This window comes from Ischnura elegans, chromosome 6 (assembly GCF_921293095.1).
Source record: "Ischnura elegans chromosome 6, ioIscEleg1.1, whole genome shotgun sequence".
NCBI lineage: Eukaryota > Metazoa > Arthropoda > Insecta > Odonata > Coenagrionidae > Ischnura > Ischnura elegans.
The window spans coordinates 20,056,545-20,082,964 of NC_060251.1; the positions used below are offsets into that span (position 1 = coordinate 20,056,545).

The 26,420-nt window shown below is 39.8% G+C and overlaps 1 protein-coding gene across 1 annotated transcript; it reads left to right on the forward strand.

Moving 5' to 3' along the window:
* Positions 1–7,770: 7,770 nt before the first annotated feature.
* Positions 7,771–26,060, forward strand: LOC124160164 (pro-resilin-like). The gene is made up of 3 exons (XM_046535922.1): positions 7,771–8,007; positions 9,948–10,026; positions 24,022–26,060. Exons 1-3 carry the CDS (start codon positions 7,990–7,992, stop codon positions 25,782–25,784), a joined length of 1,860 nt encoding a protein of 619 aa, XP_046391878.1. The 5' UTR covers positions 7,771–7,989; the 3' UTR covers positions 25,785–26,060.
* Positions 26,061–26,420: the final 360 nt, after the last annotated feature.

Below are 26,420 nucleotides of genomic sequence, written 5' to 3' on the forward strand. Positions count from 1 at the left end.
GTGAAAAATTAGATTTTCGCGCCAATTATCGTCCAGAAATATCTGCTAATTAAAAACGCAACATATTAACTGAGTCAATACTCCAAGAATATTGATACGAGTCAATAATATATTTTTGCAAACTATATCTTACCTGATGTACTAAAAATTGTCATTTCAGGTATAAATTCAGTTTTTAAATTACGTTGACATATCCAAAATTTTGTATTTTATGGTAAAAATTACATACCGTTAAGAAAAAAGGGAATTCAAAACTAATTTTTTGTTGATTTTTTTATTTAAGGCTAATTTGGTGCATTGCAACATCACCAAGGAAAAGCTGCGATGTTTAAAATCGACTTAACGAATAAAATTCAAACAAAACTTAATTGTATATCGTAAAAATTACGCATGACTCATCGCATGACCAGCTACAATGGAGTGAATAACAGGGAAAAATATAGATAGGATAATTTTACTGCATTTTCTGCTAAAAAAATGCAAGAAAAATACCAATTTTTGAGAAAAGCGACAGCAAAGTCTTATAACCATGGAGAGAAAAGGTACTTATTTCGTCCTGAAAGAGAGTGTAATATTTAGACACCAAGATAGTGAAAATGTCTACACACTGACGCTTCCATGTCATTTTTTTCTCATTTATTCACCTCTCTCTCTCCTTTTCTGCAGTGTAAGTTGTAAAGCCGTCCTCCACTGAATTGCACAGTGAAGTTCGTTGTCACGGACTACGCTCGGAACGGCATTTCAATTGAGTCCGTTGGAAATGCGAAGCGCTTTGAGGCAAGGAAGCCTGAGGGGAAGAGGCCCATTACGACTCTGCATTGTATCTGATCGCATGAGAGCATTGTTCTCTAGGTGGAATTCCTCATGTGGATAAAGTACTGGAGAATGTTTAGCGCGCCTAAACGAAGTTATTCACTCTTGTAACTATTCCCGTCTCTTTCTTTTCAATCCACCATGCGATAAAACTTATCATACGACATTGATAAGTTTTTTCTCTCTGCTCAATATGTTTCCAGTCCTTTTCCAGTCATAATGACATTGTTTTAAACTATCTCTCAAGACGAAAAGATCTCACTCAACACCGGTAACGTTTTTGGAGGTTGCACAGATAAATTAAGTGGAAATATTGCGTTTTCTTGAGCATCTAAAATATCCACTAATTCTGTGTTTAACCGACCAATTTCCATTCAGTTCCCTAACCATACTATATTTTCCATAATTTTTTCCATAAAAATAAAGTCAGCATTTTAAAGGATGGCTCTCATAGCGATACGAGTAATGTCGACTCATGAAAGAAAATACTTGAAGTTTTGGCAAAAGAAAGTAGATTATTGGTGTTTCATTACTTGTCATTCACGTTAACACAAAAAATGGGATCATCACTTGACAACTTATTGATTAATTAACAAACTTATGCTATTAATTCTGTAATTTAAGTCACATTAAAGCTGCATGAAAGCTAAGGTACCTGAGTATTGAACCCGGGGCACTAGGATCAGCAGCCCAATGCCCAATATGGAAACATTATGATTATACATCACCAGAGAAAGCAAAGACAATTCTTTCGACTGGAAAGGTCATGGCATCAGTGTTCTGGGATGTGAAGGGGATTCTGTTTATATATTGTCTCTCCACTAGGCAAACAATTACTAGAGAATACTATGCTAACTTCTTGGACTAATTGCAACAAAATATGTGCGAAAAAGGCCAGGTTTAGCAAGGAACAAAGTCATCTTCCATCAATACAATGCGCACTTGAACACATGTTCTGATGCCATGACAAATTAACACGAACTATGGTATTAATTGTTGCCACTTCCGCTTTATTCACCTGATGTGCCTCCGTCGGACTTCCATCTCTTCCCAAAACTGAAATTTTTTCATGGTGGACCTGGTGGATAAAATAATCTACTTCAAATGAAGAACTGATGGCCGGAGTTTACAGCTATTTTGGAGGCCTAAGGAAGAATTTTCTAGATGGTATCAAGGTACTAGAATATGGTTGGACCAAATGTAGCAATCTACAAGGAGATTATATTTAAAAATAAAATAAGTTTCAGTGATGTGATAACATTTTTTCTATTCCATTCCGAGAACTTTTCAAATCACCCTCGTATTATCATAAAGTAGAGGGAAGAGTAGCCAGCACTCGAACCAAACTCTCCTTTATCGACCAAATACACCGACCCACTGACCAACCACGGCTTCCCGCTTCCTCAAGGCGGACGAAAAGGTACTCAATTGTCTAACCTCTCCCTCTCCTCTCCTCTGAGGAAGATGCGCCAACTCCTTTCGTTCGTTGAGCAGCGGTAAAGTTAAGGGGGGGGGGGGTGTGGGGAACTTGAAAAAAAACTAACTCCCCCTCCCCCCGCGGGAGCACCGGAGCATCACAACAGTCCTTCCCATGTAAGAAGAGTGGGATGGGTGGACTTTCTCTTTCTTCTCCCACCTTGCCCTCCCCACCTCCTTCCCTCCCTCCACCCCTCACCCACCGCTCAGGCGCACGTATTTCTCGCAGAGCACCCATGGCAGCAAAACTTCTTCTTCTCCCCCCTCCACTCTCTCCCCCCTGCTCTGCGATTCCCACCGAAACACACGAACGCAAACTGACACCGATTTCAATCACATCGCCCCGCTCACTCTCCCACCGCATTAGCTCCTTGCTCCATCCGATCCCTCGAGTCTTCCGCATCATCACCCCGCTCGTAATTTACATTTCTATAACGTCCATTAGATACCAGATCACTGACCAATTATACGTATTCACTTAAAAATTTACCAATTAAAATCTTGCATTATAGAGCACATAAAATTTCACCGCCTAATTTATGGGTTTTATGTGGATTGTCAACGTACAGTAAAATATCTGTGAAACAATTAGTTTACCACTTATATTGCTATGGATTTTCTGTGATAAAAATATCAGAAAACTTTTACTTGTGTAATAATTTATCAATTTCTCATATAATTACATCACCTTGCTTCCCAAGCTGACAATATTAATTATACACTCTAATTTTTAAGCTCTGCTTACTTTTCTTATCAATTGGTTCCGTCACTTACTCGAAAATATAAATACATGTTTTATGAAATACAATTTAGACTAGTCATTCATAAATTGATCATAAATTCCTTCGCCAAGTTATTACACACTATCTTTTAGTTACTTACTTGCTGTTTTTATCAGCATTTTTTAGTTTTGCTGGACCAATTGGTTTTCCAAAACATTCCTTAATTCGCGATAACAAGCGTGGGCGGGAATTGCCCGTTTGAAAATTAAAATTCCACGCCATTACGGATGAGAATCATTTTGAAGCACACTGCGACATTCTACGATAGACCCTTCTTTTCGTCCATTATTTGTGAACAATTTGCTGGTTGCTCTCTTTAAGAATCAAGCCGTATCAGATTATTAAATTTTATCTCATTGTGGTCGAATCCCCGCCCGCGTTTGCTACCGTGTTACATTTTGTGTCCGTGGAGCTTTAGAGACATTACTTGCTCTATTTTACCGTTTAAATTGATATTTTTGCTACATTTTTTTGCCCACCACAGTTGCAGGAATGAAAGTTTGATGATGGATGGTACTACAATTTATTTCGGCCCCAGGCCTCGTACGTATTTCTCTCTGATTCAGTCCACAAATGGCTCCTGATGGAATCATACGATAGTTTCTATTGGTGATCGCTGCCTTGTAAACAAAGGCGTGTACTCGTCCTCCTTCGAAAATAATAGCTGCATGAGTAGCTATGAATTCATTTGTTCCAATGAATTAATTTCATCATAAATGATCCTGAAAGATGGCTTTTTCTGAAAATCCTTTGCATTTAAAGCGAAGGGGAATGCCTGGATTTCGAAGATGAGTGCCAGCAAAATATTAGATTGTCGCTGCGTCTCCGTGTACAGGATATATTGCGCATACCAGAAAACGGTGATAAAAATATGAAGGTGGTAGATGTACTTACTGCTCATCTAAAACAATAGGAAGAGAATAACAAAATTCAATAAAATAAGGCAAGTAGCCTAAATTACTCTGTTTTCAATTGCACATCATTTTAAGAAAGCATCGCATAATAGCCAATAATTTCGTTACTAAGTTGAGGGTTTTAAACTAATTTTAACACTTTTTTAATCGAAAAACTTCATTTTTTAAATAAATATTTTTTAAATTCATGTGTTTTCAATATTTTGTTTTCTTTGATGAAGGAAAATAATTGTTCTTATATATTTCGGGGGATTCGGACCCCCCAGCTACGCCACTGATAGGAGATGATGAATAATTTGATGAGAAACAGTTATTTTATAATCATAAATTGTTACCATGTTTTCTTTAATTTCCTTTGCATTACTTGAAATCAGTACCCTCTATATGTTTGTAAAACTTCCTTTCCGCTAAAATGGCCATATATATGACATTTGGGGCACTAAATTATACGTATCCATCCAAATCCCATGCGCGTCTTTTCCTCGCCCCGCGTGCTACTGTAAGGTTTGTCAAGACTATCAAACTTAACTCTTTGCGCTAATAGTTCCCTATCCCATATCTCTAAAAATTAACGTCCTGATATTTTAAAATCCATTTCTTGTATGGTTTTAAATCAATTCTAAAAATATAGCGAAGGCAAATATGATTATTCAAAATGATCCAGTTATATGAAGTAAGAGAAATAATTACCTTATGGAGAGCAGGTAAACAGGATTTGCGATAGTTTTTTTTATGAAAGGACTCGCACGACGCTAGCGAAACGGATGCCGCGGGCAGACCTTGATTCGTGTCACGAATTAATCAGGCACAATTCTTCAAGGGAGGGAAGCAGGAAAAAATTATAGAGAAGAAGCATTAAGAAAGAAATCTTTGCTGGTTCATTACTGAATCATGTTTTGCTGAAAAATTTGTTGAGTCCATTTCATATCGTCACATTTGTGAATGATGCGTGGAAAAAAATAAATATCGAAGAACATCCATTATCTTCACGATGAATAGCGTTCATTATGTCCCTCCTGTGTGTTACTTAATTCATGTGTATTTGCAAAACATCATAATGTGGGCGCAAAGGTTGCCCTCCATTATGTAAAGCACAGAATCGTGACATTAAAATTACTGAGGCAGTTGTCTGGAAATATTTCCCTATCCAATACTTTTTACCAAAATTTTATCCTTACGTTGAAATATTTTGCCGGCATTTTTAAGCGCATGATTTTTGTCCATTATGTGCACTACTCTAAAAAATCTTGCATAGCGTCTGGCCAAATGAGGACAGGATTACCCGTCATTCTGCATGGCTTCCTCAGCCGCTGTCCTTCAAACTATTCATGCTGTAATATTCCCCCTTCTCTTATTATGCAATAAAATGAAGAACTTAAATGGGGGATACTTAACTTAAATATTTGTTCCATTCCAATTTGCTAATAGCTGTGTGTATCGCGGTGAATGATATTGTTTTGAACCCTTAATTTGAGAGGAATTGTTTACTGTTTCGCAGAGAGAACAATCAGAGCAATGAGCCAACCTCTGCGGTCGGCTTCGCAACTCAAGGGATCCCTTACCACATTCCCTTTCGAATGACTACGGCTCCGTTGTTAAAATCTAAGATATGTTACTCCACCATTGCCAAATTAATCCTTTACCGTTAATGGATTCAGCTCTGGACTTGGGTCACCCTCCGCAACATAAGGAATATTCGCCTGAAGTGGAAGAGGATTACGAGAGAGAAAATCGAGAAGACGTCAAAGAGCAGACACCTTCTCTAAAACTACAGGCCAACCTGATAATAGTAAGATATGAAACCAACAAATGCTTGATGTGACATATTTATTGCCCTGCGTATAAACTGTTTCATGCGACTGGAAATGGGAAAAAAAGTGTTATGATACTTCATTCAAGGGATAAAATAAAGGATTACACATGCAAACGTAGCAGGGTTTGTGCTGCTATCTTAAATAATTTAAACCTAAATTCAGGTTTTAAAATTTAAGAAAGAAGAATCTGATCCGTGACCTGCAATTTATGGTGTCCATCTGAGGTTTATGTGTGAATTTATTATGGTCCCAACCGTGACTTTTTGCTGATCTGTTTTGTAAATGAAAACAAGTAACCAGCGTAAGGTATTTATGAAGAGTTAGAGGCTAAAACGTGGTGGACCTAGAGGAAAGATAAGAATAAGCAGAAGTGAAAAATTGATTTTTTTACCTCAAGTATATAAAAAATAATATTATCCAATAATCACGTGATTCCTAATACTTTCTCTTGTTCATTACATTCTTTTCACCAGTCGTTTTTATCACAAACGCGAGTACTTCTGAAACAAAAAAACATATTGCCCCATAACAATAATAATAATGGAGCATTTTATATGTTTCAGTAATCTTTTCATTCAAAGAGCCCACAGATAACAAAGGAATAAGCTATTTTTCCCGAATGAGGTGGAAATTGCCATGAAGCATTACATAAGAACTAACTGAATAAATACGCACATGTACCTATTACATTTGTTTTTATCACATGCTTTGATTAAAAAAAAGATGCTTGAGAATTTTTTGATCATGTGAAAAAAAATTATGGGACTTAGCTATATGGTAACCAAGAAGGTTACCCAAAGTTGGCCACATTCCGTCCCAAGAAAGCAGGGTATATGTTGCTACTTTGCTCCGATTTCAATCTATTTTTTTTATTTTTTTTCAAACGCACAGCGCTGCGATTAGCGCAAAGCTATCAATTTATTACCAAGTTTTGCAATAGAGAATTTTCAATTGCAAGAAATTAGACTGAATAGAAATTTATAGATACATTTACAAGATTTAGTATGAATACATTATTAGTGACTTGCCCAATTAGTGTGAGAAGCAGTGGCGTAACTAGGAATATGCTTTTGAAGGGGACCGTGGGGGCGGTGGGTGATAGGCGGGAGTCCGCAAAAATTTTTGAAAAATAACACGCCGTGAAATACATTTTACATAATTTTGGCACTTAAAATTTTGCATTTCACTCGTGATTCCGCGGGAAATAATCACAACAGAGAAACTATTATTATTCTATTTCTAAATATTAGTATACTATTTTTCAATACTGGTATACTATTTTTTTATTTCTATGAGCCCTTGGGGGGGGGGGAGGGGGGTTCTATCACCCTCATTGCCTCATTGTTAAGCCACTGCATGGATAGAATCAATATTTTTTTGTTAACTTATCCCATCTTAAAGCATGGGTGTGGGTGATCGTGTCCACCAATAAGAGCACTTCCTGGTATTTGGAGGAGGCGACCGACAGCTGAGGTCATTTGCGCCATGAGGGAAGGATATGGAAGGAAGGGTGGAGAGAAACCCGGCGTCGGCATCAGCCTACTCTTAACGAAAGGCGCCAAGGGCACCACGGCTTAACGTCCCCTCCGACGGACGGAGTGTTGCACTTGAAATGTCCTCCACACAACTTACAAGCAGGGATCGGGCAGTCTCTGAAAATTCTCTGCCACTACCAGGATTTGAACTCGAGCCCACCGGATGGGAAGCCAACACTCTAGCCATCACACCAACCTGATCCCCAAGAGCACTTCCATCTGAACTCTTTGACCACATAGATTCGTCCCCCGAAGATTCTCCGCACATACCAAATCTGCACACCACTCTCTCTCTCTCAACCCCCTCCTACCCCCCCTTTTCCCCTTCCCCCTCTACCCCTTCGGAAGTTTTCGCCTTCGCAGAGCAGCGTCTCCCAAGACGAGACCCAACTCTCTTCGCCCACCATCCGAGTATAAAAAGCCGCCGACCGTGGATCCTGAGCATCAGACAGAGCTCCTCACTCGCCGACAAAGGGACTACCACAAGAGGCGCGGGGCATACCGAACATCCGGAAGACTCGATTGATTGTGTTGCAGTTGGCGGATATCGCGCGCACTTCCCGTCGCCTAGAGGACAGAGGGAAGGCCGGCGAAGCGTCCGCCGCGGTCAGTTCTACGTTTTTCAGCGAGAAGGATAGCCCCAGGAGAGGACACCATGTCGCCTCTAATAAAGGTGAGAGGATCCGATGCGGGCATTGAAGTCACCACGGACAACTGCTACCCCTTGGACTATATTGCCTCCAAACTAAATAGTCATTCTTCAAAATACTTCGCATTCGGATACATTACCATAGTTCCATAGATCTACGGATTCGTGTATAAACTACTCTGCCGTTTTCCGCAATTGTTTATACCCTACCTCAATCTTCGTAGGAAACCGTTGTATTTGTCGCAACCCGACTCGTACCCCCAGAAATGTAACTTCGTTTTTTTAAAATGGAACTTGAGTGAATTGATTATTGGAGAGAGATTGAAACAAAATGAATAAAGAAGCTCATAACGCCATGTAATCAATATTATAAGAGACGATAATCTTTTTTCAATTATAGAAATAGAAAATAATATCCGTGTCCTCCAAATCCCTATTATTCCCTGATATTATCTTTCAGGGAACCTCCTCACTTTTATTTTTCATGTAATAACAGCCTTTATTCTACCTTAAAAAATACAAAGTTACAAATAGTACAGCTTCATCAAATTTTAAAGGTCTAATACAGGTAAACCCAAATAATATCCGGTGTTGATCACATTTGGGGTTTTATCAGATATTTTAGGTGAGTTTTGAGTATAGAGTTTAAACAAAATTTAAAGATAGATAAGTACCTACTAGTGATATTTTCTATGAAAAGCTGATATCAATGCAGACAAAATTAAAACTGATGATTTATGCAAGAAGTTAAGCAAGCTAATAAATTGAGAAAGAGACTAGCAATTAACTATTACCATTTATTAGTGGTTTTTTAGGCTTAGGACGGAGCAGAGTTTGAAAAATTAGGATTGGGGTGGGAATAAATATTCAAGCCAGAATAGGATGAAGGTTTATACGTAAGCCCTCATTTAAAAAATCTATTAGTAAAACGTTTCATCAATTTTACAAGTTGGATCTAGTTTGGAGATAAAGGACCGTTTTCTAAGTCGACCCTTCATTGGAGGTGTCACTTTGGAGTCCCTCCCAAGATTAAATGCACTTAAGCTCACATTATATATCAGCTACTGTAACATATGGCAGCCTACTCAAAGAGTAGGTTCGGTATTCTTAAGCGAATCGATAACTCACCCGGTTTTATCAAATGAAGGAATTTATCCTGAATTATTACATAAAGACCACAGATCCTGTGTCAAGGAAAATAACATCTTATAATAGATTAAAAACGCATGCATAAAAAATTTCTAAATATGGTCTTTCTCGAAAATTAATGCTATCTGTGTATCTCTGTTGTCTCAAGCTTAACTTTGTGGAAGTTCATTCTGTTATTTCATGTGTGTTCTACAATAAAAGAACGAACGACAATTTTAATGATATAATTTTAGAAACTTTAAAAAATAGTTCTACTTCCCTTTACTAGATATTTTCACAAGTTATTCTTGATTTGCTATTCTTAATCACTCATCACTAACAATTGCCAAGACAAAAATCATGGATGCAATGTGAAATGTGTCACGCTCAAACAAATATTTTAGCACGAAGATGTTAGCTAAAGGAAAGTGAGTTCACTGCCAAAAGCTTTGATTTCCGAGGATAGAGAAAGGAGGGGCTGTCATACCAAAGTACAAAATTACCAGCTCCTGCAAAGGTGGCTATGATTGAAATGGCAAAATCCGAGATTGCATGATGGAATTGACGGGTTTGGCTGACTTAGTAGACTGATAGGGTATTATTTCCGAGATTATTTCGATTGGAACTGTTAATAATTTTATCCTAAAAATAAAAAAAAAGTTTGAGGATTTTAATTCAACCCATTTATGCACATAGCGAAGTTGGAGTACCAATTTTGGTCTCAGTTTTTTTGTTGCTGCGCAGCCGCCATGAGTGCTTCATGCGAGGTTGCAATATAATTTCATCTCCTAACCTTTCTTTCCAAATGATCATAGCTCATTTCTTTCTTTTCCTAGGGATCCTTACTCGGCCTCGTGCTAGCAGTGGCTGCAACCCTCAGCGTGGCCGAGCCTCCCGTCGGTGGAGGTGGAGGAGGTAAGCCAACGACTATCAGCCCAAGTAAAAGGTTTTTGCCAGTCCGATGTCAATACTTATCCATCAGTGCGCTTTGAGGCCAATTCAGGAGTGAGGGGAGAAGTTAGGCTCTTTCTTTTATCATGCCATCCGACAATATGTCCTTTTCTCTCTAATATAACCTACATATACGCTACAACCAAGGAGAGACGATAACCAATTTCCTTTAATGTATTAGTTGATATGTGAAAAATGAGTGAAAGTACCCGCATATCCTATTTTGTAGAATTCAACTAGCAAATAATTCCCATTAACATCCACTTTCTAGCTCCATATGTCTTAGCATTAGTTAAATGTCAGAGGATAACACCATTTTTAGTTTAATTCACCTCGGAGATCGGAGTACGATCAAAAGTAATAGTCCGTATTTAACAATTTACAGGGATTTTCAAATTTCCTTATCACCTCAATTCTTTTGACATTTACAGGCAAAGATACCAAAATTAATACCGCTTCTTCCAATTGCTTTAGAAGCGGAATTCAAGCTGGAAATACACAAATATAATTAATACAACAGCCGAAAGGAAGGTATCGATTTATGTAACGAAAAAACTTACTCTTTCAGCAAGCAGTTTGTGTTAAGGCACCCAAAAAGCTCGCCAACGTTTCGTTTCAGCGGTACATATTTCATGACGTTGACCGCTAAATTTCTCCCTACTTTATTGAGTATATATCATACAAGATCCTACCCTAAAACAGCTTTAGCTTTATTATTTTATTTTTGGAAGATGTCAAATATCCGGCTGGCTGGCTCTGAGGTTTATGCTTAAATATTATGTCTTAAACTATGGAGTGTCATAAGATTTTTTAAATAATTCTACAATTTTTAAGCAATTTTTTACATTCTCTTTACTCTATAATTCATTTTCACCATCTATTATCTCTGATATAAATTTCAGGAAATAATGCGTCGTAATTATTTCGTAAAAGAATACAGTGGTGACAGAGAAAAATCATAACGTAAAATATGCAATACAGGACTTAGGATTATAATTAAGTACCACTGCTAGAAAAATGCATTATGAAAATGTACTGAAATATATCTTTGCATTAAATACAATATCATTAAAATACCATATTCACTAGAGCGCCAGAAAATATCAGCAAATTATCATCCACCAGAAATGTTGTTGATAAATATCTATAACAAGGCATGTAAGAGCTAAGACTGAAGATAATATAAGAAGTCAATAGTTAAGCTCATTCCCAAATTATATTCCATCAATTCAGGGAGTGAAAATAAAATATAATTATTATCATTTAATCTCTAGGAAGTTAAGGACTCCGCTTTGGATAAAATTTCTAATTAAACCAGATATTTTAATAGAGTTATTTTGATTCACATGCAAGCAATCAATTCCGTAGCCTTTCATTTTAATGGATTACTTTTTTGATGAGTCTCTACGGATGTGATGGTATAATCCCTGTGGTTTTGCGCGAGAGATCAGAGGTCAATCCCATGAAATGAGAGACAGTCTTGGTGAGGACGTTGCAAATGATCACGTTGGGATAGAAATTTCGCCGTGCGATGCCGAGGCGCTGATGTCTTTCCTATTGTTCGTGTCGATCATTCATTCTCTGGTTTTTGGAAGTACTACTCCGAACTACCCTTCCGACAGCGACAAACAGCTCCGGAGAGAAAGCTAAGCTCTCCCACTCGTAAAGCTCATTAGCGAGTCGAATTATAGCAGCCACGTAAATCTCAACGATTTCCGGCATTTGTTCAAGACTGTCGTTAAACTGGGAATCATCAGATCAGCTGTTAATGAGGAAAGTTTCGCTCTCTTCAATGAGAGTAACAATGCTGAGATTACTAAGTTGACCTCCTACACACCATCCTTCTCGTCACTGCCATTCTTTTGTGGCTTGTGAATATGTGGAAGACTGGTAAACGCTTTTCAATATCCGTTTCCCATTTGCAATCCTCATTTTTATTCCTTTGATTGAACATCAATAACTGTAAAATAAAACGGTAAGGAATTTCAGAAGCCTTAATGCCTCAATCAACAGACATTCTTGACGGCGTACTTATTCATGGTACGATATAAACTTTCTTTTCTTAATAAAACTTGCTTTCATAACTAAAATTTTCACTTCATTTATACCGTGAAAATCCGGATTTTAACTTTTAAAATCGTAATATATGAGAGTGAATAATTTTTTACGATTACAGAGAGTAAGGTAATAATAAACTGAAATGGTCGAAGGGGAAAATGCTAACGAGCAGATTTGTTCTAGATTTTTTATGAGCAATTGAAAAAAATCTATAACTAACATCATGTGCATCTAAAAACACACGTCACGGAATTCTATATTACACCGCACAGTGAGGGACAAATAAAGGAACAAACAGAGAAATCGCTGTAAATGTAAATGGAAACATGACAAAAGAGGACATTTTAATTTAATGGTATTCCAATGGGAAACCTCAATCTCAAAATCTCATATGTGAAAATAAGAATAGTTGTCTGGCTGAGATATACCGACGCAAAAATCAATACGTTGGTGACGGGTTGTAAAATTCATGAAAAAAATTCCGTCCATCACTCATACCTTCCTTAACTTTAAATTTCACTGAGCTGAAAGACAAGGAGAAGAGAAAAATACCGTTATACTCGATCTGATTAGCACATAAATGACACATTTCAGTTATTTTTGTTTTGACTACCAGACGAAAAAAAAGGCAATTACTGTTTCAGGCAGCTTGAAAATTACTCTTACGAATTTCTTATTTGAGAATTTTTACTTCGACTGTGGGCGATAAATATCTCTTTCGTGTCCTTCACGGAAGTGTAATTAGGTAGGCGAACTGGGTGCACGTGACAGATTGAGATGGGTATCGCATCAGGCAATTTAGACCACTCTCCACGAGAAACGTGCAGAGGTATTGTACGGACAAACGGGAGAAAGTGGTGGGGTGAAAGTTCAATAGGATTTTGGCGGTGAGGCTCGTCAGTTAATACATAATGCATGCGAGTTTAAGGATGCAAATTCCGCTAGTCGGTACGAACAATGCGTCACAACAAGCAATTCCGGAGGGAATTCTGGGATGGAAGACGATGGGTGACTGCCTCAGGGCGCACGAATTGATCCGGAAGGAAGGGGAAGGAAATGTGTGGAGGTGGAGAGAGCCAACATAGCCTACTATCTTTTCGGGTGATTTTCAGGTGAAAAAATATACTCTGAGAGTACAAAACGAACTTTTCTACCGTTGATATTGAAAAGTAAGACTCAGTATTTCACTGAATTAATTTGTACTTCATTTATTTGACCACCGCCTGTACGTGGAATGCCTACGTGGAATCTGATGATGTCTTTCCCATTGTGTATGGCTTTGACGTAGAATGCCATCATTTGGTAATGCCGTTTTCAATTGTGTTAAGAACCTGTTAATAACTTTCAACATATTAACCATGGCTGTATGAATTAATTATGTGGAATTGCCAAGTATTTGCTTTTTGATCCCAGTGATTAGCAAATTCCTCGAATTCACGTCTAAGACAGCTGCTACACTAACTTCATCGAGTTTCTTTCAAAATAAACCGGAAAAACTTAAGGGTAAAAATACAGCACGCATTTTTCGATCATTTCGCCGATACTACTTTATTTCTTTTGAGTACTAATTGTAAGAACACTACCGCTTGAACCTTCCGACTTCTTTCAATAGCGTATTTTTATTCTCGCTTTCGTCTTAAAATTTCCGCGGTTTAATCGTCAAAAATATTTCATAAGGCTACTTGTTGCGCATTTTTTTATGCATAATACCTTCTCAAGACTTCAAAACTCCTTGTGTTTTAAAGTTTATTTTCCTGGCAATTGACTTGCCTAAAATCATTGAAATTTTTGTGAATCTTGTAATATGAGGTTGATCAATTCGACGGCCAAGAAATTATCTTCGCTCTTAGAAAATCCTCACATGAATCATACTAGGTTAAATTGCTGAACTTACAAGATTAGCTCAAGCTAAATTTACAAAGTTAATTTCTTCGACGAAATTACCTTATGTTGCCTTTCGGTGTAACTTAATTTTTATCAAATTTACCGATCACACCACTCCCATTCAACGGCTGTCTTGTCATTACACACCACTTGCTTTAGTTTCAAGCTATAGTCTTGACATTTTCGGGAATTGAAATAGGCCTTCGTTAAAAGTTTCCTTGATCGCAAATTTAAATATTGTCCACGGTACTTCCTCATAATTACACCATTTACATCGAAGGTACACGCAGAAGTTTAAAGCTGTTTGCTTTATATTCCTTAAAAAGCTGATGATAATAATAGTATCTCGAACGGGTAATTCATTGCAAAAAAAAGTCTACATTAATCTTTGAACGTGACCTCAATAGAACCTAAAATCAGACGTCAAATTTATATTTGTTCGGCGAAAAAATTAACGGATACAAAAAAATGCAATACAAACAAATGAAGCCCGTGTAGCCTAGATTACACGTCGACGTTGGCTGCTATGATAGAAGCTGAAAAACCATATCTCGCTAAAATTATCCACACAGACGTGTTCAATACTAGGAGTACTGAAATGTGCATCATTATTGTTGATCGCATGGGTGCTTAAACGTTTCGCGATGGCAGAAGTGGAAACACAATAGGTCGCGAGAGAGTGATGCATCCAATCGGCGTGAACTAGTGCGCCGGTTCTCAGAGGAACCTTACCGCTGAGCTGGCGCACCGGAAAACCACCCAGTTCTACTGAGAGCGCGAGGTTTAATGCGCGCGGAGGGGAAGGAGGGGCGAAGAATTCCAGACAACAGGTGGAAGGGGAAGGAAAGAGCGGCAGGGTGGGGGGGTGACTTGAACGCGCGCCTTCCCGAGCCATCAGCTGAGCGACGCCGCGCCGTTTCGGCTGTGTTGAGGTAGGACTTCAAAACGAACATGGGGCTCACCTAACTGGTACCCACTCGGCCGAGCGCCTCAAGGAGGTTCCAAAAAAAATGGAGCGCTCATGCCCGTGAAGACTAGTTTACACGTAGAAGTTGGCTGTTAAAGAGCTGAACGACCAGGTGACAAAACGCTTCGTGACCTTATGAAGTGGAAAAAATCGAAAGAAATGCCGGAGCCGAAGGAAAAATATTTTCATCTCCTCTTCTTTGTGATAAATATAACCGACATTTTGGCTTACCATTCCATAATATTTTTTTAGAAATTGAAAAATAATCTGCAGATACATTTTATTTCTGTGTTTTCAATCACTATAATCATAGATCCCTACATCTTTCAATGTAAAACTGCTTCCATTTCGTTGATAGATAATGAAGATCGGACATGCCCCGCGTACGGAATACCTCCAAGAAACAAGCTGTCTACTCATATGATTTGATTAAAATTTATGCTAATTGTCGCCCATTATAGCAGAACACTTCGATATGTGAACTCAGTTGAATGCCTCACGTGCAACTGTGAAGTTGGAATTAGCATTTTTAAGCATTATCGTGTGTCTCAAATATGAAAAATTCAAATCTATGGAAGTACTTGGTCACATTAACAAAAACTATTTATAGAGAACCACGCCTCCACGCAAAATCAAGGAATCAAATTACGGTTTCGAAGTTGGAATTGTGCAATAAATGCGTACTAAGTATATAACCAATTCGAGTTAATTTACAATTCTTTCCTTTGCTGGAATTAAAAATATTTGCACCAAACAGACATAAATACAGTGGTGAATTAACCCAACCGAGAGTCTCTGGATTACACTACTTATAAAATACAAAATATCTTTCGATGATCATGCTATAAATAGGTCATCCCCGCATGAGGGCACGATAAAAGACTTGAATACGTGAATATAGCATAAAAAACTAGCATACGACTAAAAATTCGACAGGAGTTGGTTGCAAGGTCTTTGTATCGGTAAGTGTTTTGTTTTACCCATAATAAGCCATAAATTTCTTATACACCACTCTAACATTAAATTTAGCTATCGATTGTGGAACATACAAAATCCATCCGTAATAACCGCGAGTTTTTATTAGATGGATGTGCCGCTAAATAAGAATAATTCAATTCAACCGTTTTCTGACGTAGAAAAATCTACAAATGATCGTTACCTAAAAAAGCACTATTTATACTCACACTTAGGTTCCTCCTCACAAGAAGGTATCCGCTGCAGAAGAACATCAACCATCGATCCACAGAAAAGCAATCATCACTGGCGTAACCACACAAATTTACTCTTACTAGCTGAATATCCACCATGTCTCATTCCTCTCGTCGTCAGCACCGTCACAAGCAAACGCTATCCGCACACTAACAGAGCTCAAGGAAGGAAACTCGGCTAACCTTTGATAGAGAACTGGTTTCGGTGCTTCACCTAACTATTGGCCCGATCCTGCCTTCTATCACAACTAGAGAATCCGGGCCCGTCAAATGTATTTTAAAATTCATAGGTGAAGTGAGGCTGAATATTCAGGCTTAACGGTCACATATACCTCCTCTCGGCACCCCGCGTCAACTACTACCATTTCAGTCAAAATTCCTTCGTCCCTTTTCATGCTAAATTGGTATTTTGTATATATATATAGAAGAGGGAAATAATAAAAATGGAGTGAAACCTTGAGTTTGCCCTGGACTATTTCCTACGAAGGACTAGAAAGGGTATTTGACGGGCGGATTTTACATCCTTAAGGATTCTCTTCACAGAAATAAACTTCGCTTTTCGCGAGGCACGTAATTAAACGACATAATGGACATATGAACGCAAATTACACAATGCACCGCGCTGAGTCGGGAATCGCTCGTGAAACTATCCGCAAATAAATGGACGCCCGGAGGCAAAATTGCCCCTGTCCTAGAAATAAAATTATTACACGCACGGTTGAGAGAAACATTCGAAGATAAGATTTAACGCCGAGCCCGAAGGCTGGAATGCTAACTCGCCTGTCTGCTCAACAAAGCAATTCTCTTCATTTTACATACCCCTTTTTTAATTAACTCAATTACATGAGTGTCTTGCGGTCAAAAACTGTTCGCAATGTTTTATGTAACACTTCGTTAGTTTGCTATCTTCTACACATGATACATTCAATGAGATCTTATTCAATCGCTAAGTATATTTTTCTTAATTTGAAAATTATCCATGTTACAAATCATAGTACCGGCCTATTACTTCAAAATACGTATGGTGCTGGAGTAAACTATGAAATAACTCTTTCGCGTTCAAATATCGTCTTTAGATTAGATGTCTGCATAGAAAATTTCAATTAATTGAAAAGCCAGTTAAGTAAAATATATGAGAGACACAAATTGATTGAGCTCTCTCGCAATTATTCACAAAGAGAAGCAATTTTCGGAGCTCAATTAGAGAGAGCCATTAAGTTTATGGGAAATGCTTTTGCAGCCAAAGCGTGATGATTAAGGTCTTTAGATCTAACGTTCCCACGAAAAACATTCTGAGAATTACTTTCTCCAGCACCCATTAAAGCTACAAAATATTTTCACGGATCCATGAAAGGAAGACCATTCAAAAATTCCTTAAGAAACCACGGTAGAAAGTTTGGCAGGTTGCAAACTTGGGAAACAAATGCTAAATTTGTATGAAAAATATCTTTGGATCTGCTTCTACATTCGTGAATTCATAATAATGGATTGGCTCACATTGTAAATCAGGCATCTTAACAAGTTTTACTAAAACTAAGTGGAAGTTAGCTGAGAAAATTGTGAAATTACGGCCTGAAATGACCCTTGGGGAACAAAAAATCATCTTAAATACATCTACTATGTTAGTGCCCACGAGACAGCCTTTGATTCAATTACCTCAGATGTTTGGAGCTTCAAACAACATTCTAGCATTACCTCACTATAAAAAAACGTTTTTTTTCCAGAGATGCAATATAATTGTTTTTTGTCAGTCATTTTAATTACATACTTGTATTAAGAAACCTTTTTATGCTTTTCGTTTAAGGTGTATGTTAACGGCCAGGGGGAAATTAGGGAAAGGCAATAGGTCCAATCCCCCATATATAAAGGAAATAAAGGCTAAATTAAAGCACAGTTATCAGAATTTTGTGAATGAATAATACGCGAGGGCATGCTCGTAGATTGCATTGACACATCTTAGTTGTGGTTGTAGGGGGATAATATTGACTTTAACTTTCAAACCTCACAGGTTGTCCTAACATGAATTACTATACCTGGCCACAAAATTCCCCCCGTCCATCAAATCAATAGTCTTTCATTTTTACTGATTTTACAAAAGCAAACGTTATAAACTGATAAATAAAAACCTTGAGCCGCAGATAAAAAAGTTACAATTAACAGCAACCAAAGTTCAAAAAATGTTAAGGATGGATTATAGAAACTTTTTGCAGTATAAATGTTAGATCTGTAAGAAGAAAAGTTGCTTAATAATTTCGGAGCGTTTATGGAAAAAATTAACGTAGACTGGACACCATCTGTCACACATTTGCTGAACCATACTGCCAACTACTGCACATGGGGCACTGAAATTTAGTTATTTCTTAGCTGCATCGATGACTTTTCCGGAGTTCACTTCTCAATTTCATATAGGTATTTAATATCTACGTTATTTTTCATTTTGAGGTGTCTTATGCCACGATTCACGGTTCGAATAAATAAAGCGCCGACGCAAAAAATGGCCAAAACGCTGACGCTACAACTTAAAGTTCCAAAGTTTCGTCATTTTCCCGTAACTCTAAATCAAACCCCTAATTTTCACGTTAATTTCACCAGACTCTATGCTAATTTTTTTACTACGACATTGACGTACGAATAATGGAAGCTCCCGCTTCGGATAGTTCATTGATTTTCTATTAACCGAAATTTGTGCATAAACTTTTCTCATTACATATTTTCAGCTTGCTCTCCTCCTCTGTATTTCAACGTTCGTGGCATTGACAAGATAACGTTTGCGTAGGTACAGCAGAACTCGGTCGAAATGGCTGTTTCCACGGGCAATGGGGAATGTTTTGGCGAAGGAATGGATATGGTGCAAATTGGAGTTTGGAAAAGTGGAAGACAGGAGGGTGGGTGCGAAGAAAGGATGACGTATGTTCCCTGCAGGGGTGGGCATAAGAGAGGGGGAGTGAGGTTGGCACTTAAGCCCGTTAGAGTTGGGGGGGGGAAAAGTCGATTTGGCGAAGGGGAGGAAGGGGGAAGCCAGGTTAGAGTTGACCCGCGACCGCTGCGACTCCAAACAATGTGGAAACCCCGCGGTGGAGAAGTCAATGCTTTCACCGATAGTGCATACAACCCGCATAGCGCGTGAAGTTTGAGGAGACAAGTCGATGCTTATTGCGGTGCAAAAACGATTGCAGAAAAGTGAAGACTGTTGCTTTTAAAAAAGCTGAACTTGATATTAGGACTTAAAAGTTGATAAACAAGTCGCGCTCGTAATATAAATAACCTTTTCTTGTATTTTTTTACTGCTTCGCAAGGATTGCGCGATTGAAAAAAGTGGACTGAAAACCGTGTATTGATCCGTGGAATTTAGCATCCGATAACATTTAGGAGGCACTATTTATCGTATGTAGCAGATCATATGTATTTCTTTTTAGAAGATATATGACTCTAATAAAATATCAAATGTTGAACACAGAAACATAAAGACTTATACAAGCAGTCTCTGAAAGTTGTTGAAAACAAATTCACCCTCCATATTTATTCCAGAGCGTAAGAAACTTATCTTTTTTTATTCCTTTTGAAATGTAAATGGAATTTTCTAATTTTTCTGACTGTCATCGCAATTTTTCGATGGAAGTGCAAAAAATAAATCAATTCTTCATGAATACCAAACTTAGTCATTGTTTTTGCGCATACATTTATGACTTCTTTGATAGCGAGGAGCGTAAGAAGTACTTTTACTTTCAAAGGATTTTCATGTTTGAATGACATGCAGATGCACCAGGGAAAAAAGATCAACAAATTGGACGTAAATTAATCAATTTCTCCTTATTGAAATCAGCACCTGGATATATATCTATTATGATAGGTATGCTTAAGTGCTGGACATAACCCGTGGAATGTCGTTGTGAAGAAGATAAGGAGAAGGCTGATAGTGCGTGTATTGCATGTGCTAAGGAGTGAGGAGATTGTAAAAATGGGAGAGGAAATTAAGTTGGGTAAGTGAGGAATGGGGAGAAATATATGGTGAAAAATAATAGACCTAATACGCTGACTTGAAGGATTTACAATGAGGGAATTGGAAAAGTAAGAGTGATTAGTAAATTTTATGTGCTGTGTTCTTAGATGCACGAGTAATTGCAAGTAATCATAATATACCATTAATATACTAATAGAAACAGCAATTGCAGTTATGCGATTACACAAAGGAGCATTTTATACTCGTTGGTGAACACATCCATACTTTGAAGTTTTTTTGTATTTTCCACTTTATACGAATAGCAGCGTTTTGATCCTTTATCGTGCGAATGCTAAAAATGTGCCAAATGAATTATAGTAAAAACGGGTGTTCTTGCATAAGTATAACCTCAAAAAGATCGAAATTACAATTACCACTTCTGAGCACTCTACCGTCGATATTACTTGGGGATAATAAATCTCTAACCTACCTACCAAAAAGAGGACACATATTTTCTTATATTTAAAGAATCTTTCACAATTTACTAAGTTGTTTTTCCGAGGAAGAAAACTTCTCCTTTCATCCATTGATTTCCCACACTTCCAATCGCTCCATCCCTTGACAACTGTCGTATTATTTCCCGACATCATCCCTCCACTTATTACTGGGGGGTGGGGGGAGACAAAAGAAAAGAAAAGCGCGATGTGAAAACTAAACCTTCCTGCCCGCCCCCCTAACAACCAGCAGAAAGCATTGTCAAGGGAGGCTGGATTCCCTTTCTCCGAAATGAGCGGAAGGCGGTGTGACGCCCTCTCCCGCGAGCAATTTGCTCCGCCGCTGTTCTCATCAATGGAGGGATAAAGTGGCGCTGTTGAAAGCACAACACAACAACTGAGACGACGATCCCCAGCCGAAACAATGGGGCGACCCCGTCAATGGGTCGTGAGTGCTGGCAGAATGGAGGAGGGGTGGCGAGCGGCAATGGGTGTGTTTGGTTTCCGATTTCCTTCTTCGTCTCCCCCTTTCCTTCCCAAAACCACTGAACAAACTGTTTCGATCCCAAATAGGTCGGAAGCGGAAGTCAGAATTGTTTTGCTCACGTACGTTTCACTCCACAAGAGGAATTCCCTTAGTGTTACGAACCAAAATCCTTTTAACATACAAGTCTTTTGGTCGATTTCGACGAGTTAACTTTGCAGAAATTCATGGTGACAAGATAGAAATAGATGTAATTTCCACGCTTATTTATTTATTCTCAGAGACAGCTCTTCAAAATGACGTGGGAATAAACTCCTAAATCGGTTGGGATAAATAAATAACGCCTACAAAATCTTTAAGTCTTAGATCGATTCTCGACGAGTTTACCATGCGGAAAACATAGTAGAATTAATAATTTTCTGCAATTTTCCACACTTACTTATTTATCCTCAGAGAGAGCTCTTCAAAATAACGTGTGAATAAACGAAACTGGTTGAGAGAAATGAGTTTGGAAAATAATTATCTCTTTTTATATCTCGTAAAGTCTTGTCCAAGACGACTTAATTTTTCATAACCTGGCGGAACAATTGAGATGAGAACTCAAAAGTAGCATCTTTTAGTTCACCACAACTTTAAAAGACGTTACTCGCATAGCCAGCAGTCGAAATAACCTCACATTTCTCTTGAAATGTATTGGTAACAAGGGAGATAAAATCGAATGAAGTCGAAATAAATAAAATGTGTCGTAGGTCATCAAGAAAAATCGATTTCAGGATTTTTGCGTTGTTTTTGCTGAGACTGACGGAATATTTCATTATGTTTAGGGAGGGGTGAGCAATAATGAGCGTGTTTGGTTACCGATCGCCGTCTTTAGCCTCCCACCCCCTCAAATTCTTTTCCAATACCAGTGCACAAAGTATTTCGAATTTAGAGAGTTTGGTGACAACACAGGAATTGTTTCACATCCGTTCAACACAAACCCTTTTGAGAAATTTCTTCAGAGTTATAGCCGCGCTGAATTGAGCCCAGTTGAGTTATAGCCGCGCCGAATTGATAACTTCACTTGCCGTAACCTAACTGTTCCCGTCTCACTTTCCCACTACTATTCCTTAGCCCTCTTCGTCTATATGACCGCCTTCAACACCAACTCGCCAGCTATTCCGGATCTAAAGGCCGAAGAGGGATAAAGCAATGTCTCCACACTCGACTAATCCCTTCCTTGAGGAAATGCATATCTATAGGGAGTTGCATGTGAAACACATAGGGTGCTTTCCATTCATGCGACTCATGAGTCGACTTGTGTCGACTCGCGGTAACTGTTTATAACTCTCCAATTCCTGCGCGTTATCGTTTGTTGACTTGTGTCACAACAGTCGGCGACACCCACAGAATATAACACGATAACTGCGACGCAAGTGGACTTGTGTTGACGTGTGTCGATGAATGGAAAGCACCCATAGAAGACCTCAGTAAATTGTTATAAGTCTGATTACAGAGACGACTGGTTAGCAATATTTTTAACGAATGAATATTTTTATTCATGAAATTCACTTTTCTCGATGTTGTTTTCATTGCGAAAAGTGAAATACATGCCTTCTCCACCCATTTCTTTTACCCCAACAAACCCACCTCATAGGAATAATGTACCGGCTATTTCCGATTTAAAAATGTCGAAGACGGAAATAGCTTTTCCTCTTAACTTATGGCCGTAGTATAAAAGAAGAGTGTTATCGAAGCATATTCTCTTAATGTTTTTTTTCAGAATCTCATGTTAGATTCAGGCTGGCTCGCCAATGTTCACCCTATTTCGTGTCGCCCTTTCTCTTCGATGCCTCAGGTTTCCACCATCTGACCATTTCCATGCATCTTTATTAATCGAAATGCATGTCATTCATGGGTCTACCATCAGTCTTTCCTTCGAAAAGGCTGTGCGCTGTAAAGAATGATCTGACTAAAAATTCATCTCAAACAGAATTCATCTGTAATCATCCAATAATTTTCTGTCGAACAAATAATAAACTATTTTAAGTAGTAAATGCCTCCGGTGGCATCTACATTGGTAACTAAATAACATTTTACTATTATCTATAGGGAGTGTGATATAGGAAATGATAATCTAAGCATTGGATTATAACTGTAATAAGTATAGTAGGATATAAGTAGTCCATCAAATTGGACACTACCAAAAACTTATTTCTGTCAACTTCATGAATACAGGCTTCGAGAACAAATAACTGTTAATTTCATGGGTTCTAAGTGAATTCCATTTATCATATCGCAAAAAAACATAAATATGGAAATAAGGTCATTCTTTTTAGACAACAAAGAGCATCCATTTCTGAAAACAAGGTGATTACATGTAGGAGGCCTTAGTCTGTCCCGTGAAAGCTTGATTTTTGCTGCCACTCGGGTCGTATATGAATCAGTTTTCAGATTCTTTAATTGCACGGCGATGAGAGCAGAGTGACTCAATTACCTTAGTATTTGCGATGGAGTATTTGAACTCAAGAGGAATAGCATTGAATAGATGTAATTCGGTTGATTATATCACCTCAGATATGAATTTCAGCTAAAATCCATAACCATAGCTTATTTTTTTGTGAATATGGATCACTCTGCCGCCAGTGTCGTGAGCAGCGAATACTGTAAACTCATTTAAATACGGGGTGGTTGTCAACACATTTCGTGGCCGAACGGAGATAACTCTCTTGCAATATTCATGTCTAAATTTTGCCTGAGCTTTTCCATTTCCTCAAGCACAATAGCCGTCCGCTCCCACATGCCCCACTTCTCCTTCGCTCAGACGTCATACATTTTCCCTTTCATTTTCTTGGCACCCTTATTGGTGGAACAGGCCACCCAGGAAGGGTGATTGATTTCCTTCCCACTAATCACCACCTCCTCCCACTTATCCTCTCCCACAGGCTTCGGCGGACAACAGAGTTACCTGCCCCCATCACAAGGATACGGCGCTCCCGCTGCCGGGAGCTTCGCCCAAGGCGGAGGCGGGGGTCCCTCGCAGTCTTACGGTGCCCCAAGCGGGGGAAGCCCTGCCTTCGGAGGGGGCTGGAGCGGAGGTGGCGGAGGAGGAAGCCACAGCGGAGGCTCACCTGCCCAGTCTTACGGAGCTCCCGCGGGAGACGGCCCTTACCCTGACCAGCCGTCCGGCCAGTATGGAGCACCGGCTGGAGGAGCAGCGCCCGTCGGATCTGGCGGCTTCGGCGCGCCATCACAGAGCTACGGAGCGCCCTCCTACAACTCCGGTTTCTCCGGACAACAGTCCCAGCAGCAACCAACAGGGGGACTTTCTTCTAGCTACGGAGCGCCGTCTGCGGGATTTTCTGGACAGCAATCATCGTTCGGCGGATCTGGAGGCGGGTACCCCAGAGGACCGGCACCTATCTCCGGAGGCGCCCAAAGAGTGAGCCCCCAGCGACCCTCCGGCTCGTATGGAGCGCCGGCGCCATCTCAGAACTATGGGGCCCCATCGAGGGGTGCTTTCTCGTATCAGTCCGGTGGGATTGTGGGCGTTCCGTCATCTTCATACGGAGCACCATCTGCGGGAGGTGGTGGTTCCATCTCCAACACCTATGGAGCTCCGTCCAGGGGGAATGGTGGCCAGGTTTCTTCTAGCTACGGTCCCCCAGCGGGAGGAAATGGAGGACAGATAGGAAGCAGCTACGGTGCTCCAGCTAGGGGTAATGGAGGTCAGGTGTCCACGAGCTATGGAGCTCCATCGAGGGGATCAGGAGGCGGAGGACAGATCTCTTCCAGCTATGGTGCCCCAGCTAGAGGAAATGGAGGCCAGGTATCATCTAGCTACGGAGCTCCCTCCAGGGGATCAGGGGGTGGTGGACAGGTGTCTTCCAGCTACGGTGCACCATCCAGGGGAACCGGTGGTCAGGTGTCCACTAGCTACGGCGCTCCATCAGGAAGCAGTGGCGGGCAAATCTCCAGCAGCTACGGAGCCCCAGCGAGAGGTAATGGTGGCCAGGTCTCCACGAGCTATGGAGCTCCTTCCAGGGGTTCAGGAGGTGGTGGACGGCCATCTTCCAGCTACGGTGCACCATCTAGAGGAAGCGGTGGTCAGATATCAACAAGCTACGGTGCTCCGTCGGGAGGTTCCGGGGCCAGTCGGCCTTCTGGAGAGTATGGTGCACCATTTGGTTCCGTCCCTGGTAGCTTCGGTGTTCCCTCCATAACTTCTGGTGGTAATGGTGGATTCCAGGGCACCCCTTCGCAAAGCTACGGCGCTCCATCACAAAGTTACGGTGCCCCATCCCAGTCTTCAGGAGCTCAAGGAGGATACTCCGGGGGCGGGTTCTCTGGTGGAGCTAGCTTCGGCTCCGGAGGCGGTGGTGGTTACTCTGGCGGCGGAGGCTATTCTGGAGGCGGTGGCTATTCTGGAGGCGGCGGCGGTGGTGGCTACTCAAACGGCAACGGATATAGCGGCAGGGGTAACGCCGCGCCCTCCGGAAGTTACGGCGCACCTTCTCAAGGTCCCGCTCCTGTTCCATCCTCTAACTACGGTGCACCCTCAGCAGGATCTGCGCCCCCGTCTTCCTCTTACGGTGCCCCGGCGGCTGGCGGTCAGGGCTACAGCGGAGGCGGCGGAGGTTACCAAAGCGGTGGTGCAGCCAACGGGGGAGGACAAAAATATGACGCAAACGGTGGATACGTGTATTGAGCAGTGGATAAACAAACCTACGCAGAAAAAATAAAGAGCAAATTCTCAAGTTTTGCTGACGTCAAAGTCACCCACGATGCTTGCGCTCCAGTCTAGGAACTCGCTCAGGTTGACTACGCCGTAAACAAGTGAATGAGGTCATCCATGACTAGGAATATGCTTTCCTATACAAAAACTCATTCCTCCAAAGAAATGATCAAGAGATGAAATTGTTTTTTTACTCTTCCCTTTTTTGTAATAAACGAAAAAAACAGTATTAAAATCATTTTTTAAGAATTGTGGCTTTTCTTACTAAGGGTTAAAATCACTTACCTACGCCAGAGCTGACTCCTGTTTCCGCAATAAAACGAACACAATTATTGGCAAAAAAAACTTTTTTTCACAAGCACTGCTTTCTACTCATCATTTCTTCATTTCATTGGGTGTTATTTACATTAATGTGAGGTCAATCTTGCCACTTGAAGTATTGCTCCAAATAAAAGGACACTTATTAGATTCTTAGTTTAATATTTACCATAATCTTCACTTTCTATCTCCCAAGTCCTGCTCGAGCAACCAAAAGGAAATCATAGTCGAGTGAGAAAGAAAGTTTGAATGTAAAATTTCCTTGCTTAAAATCCTCCAAGCCTCCAACTC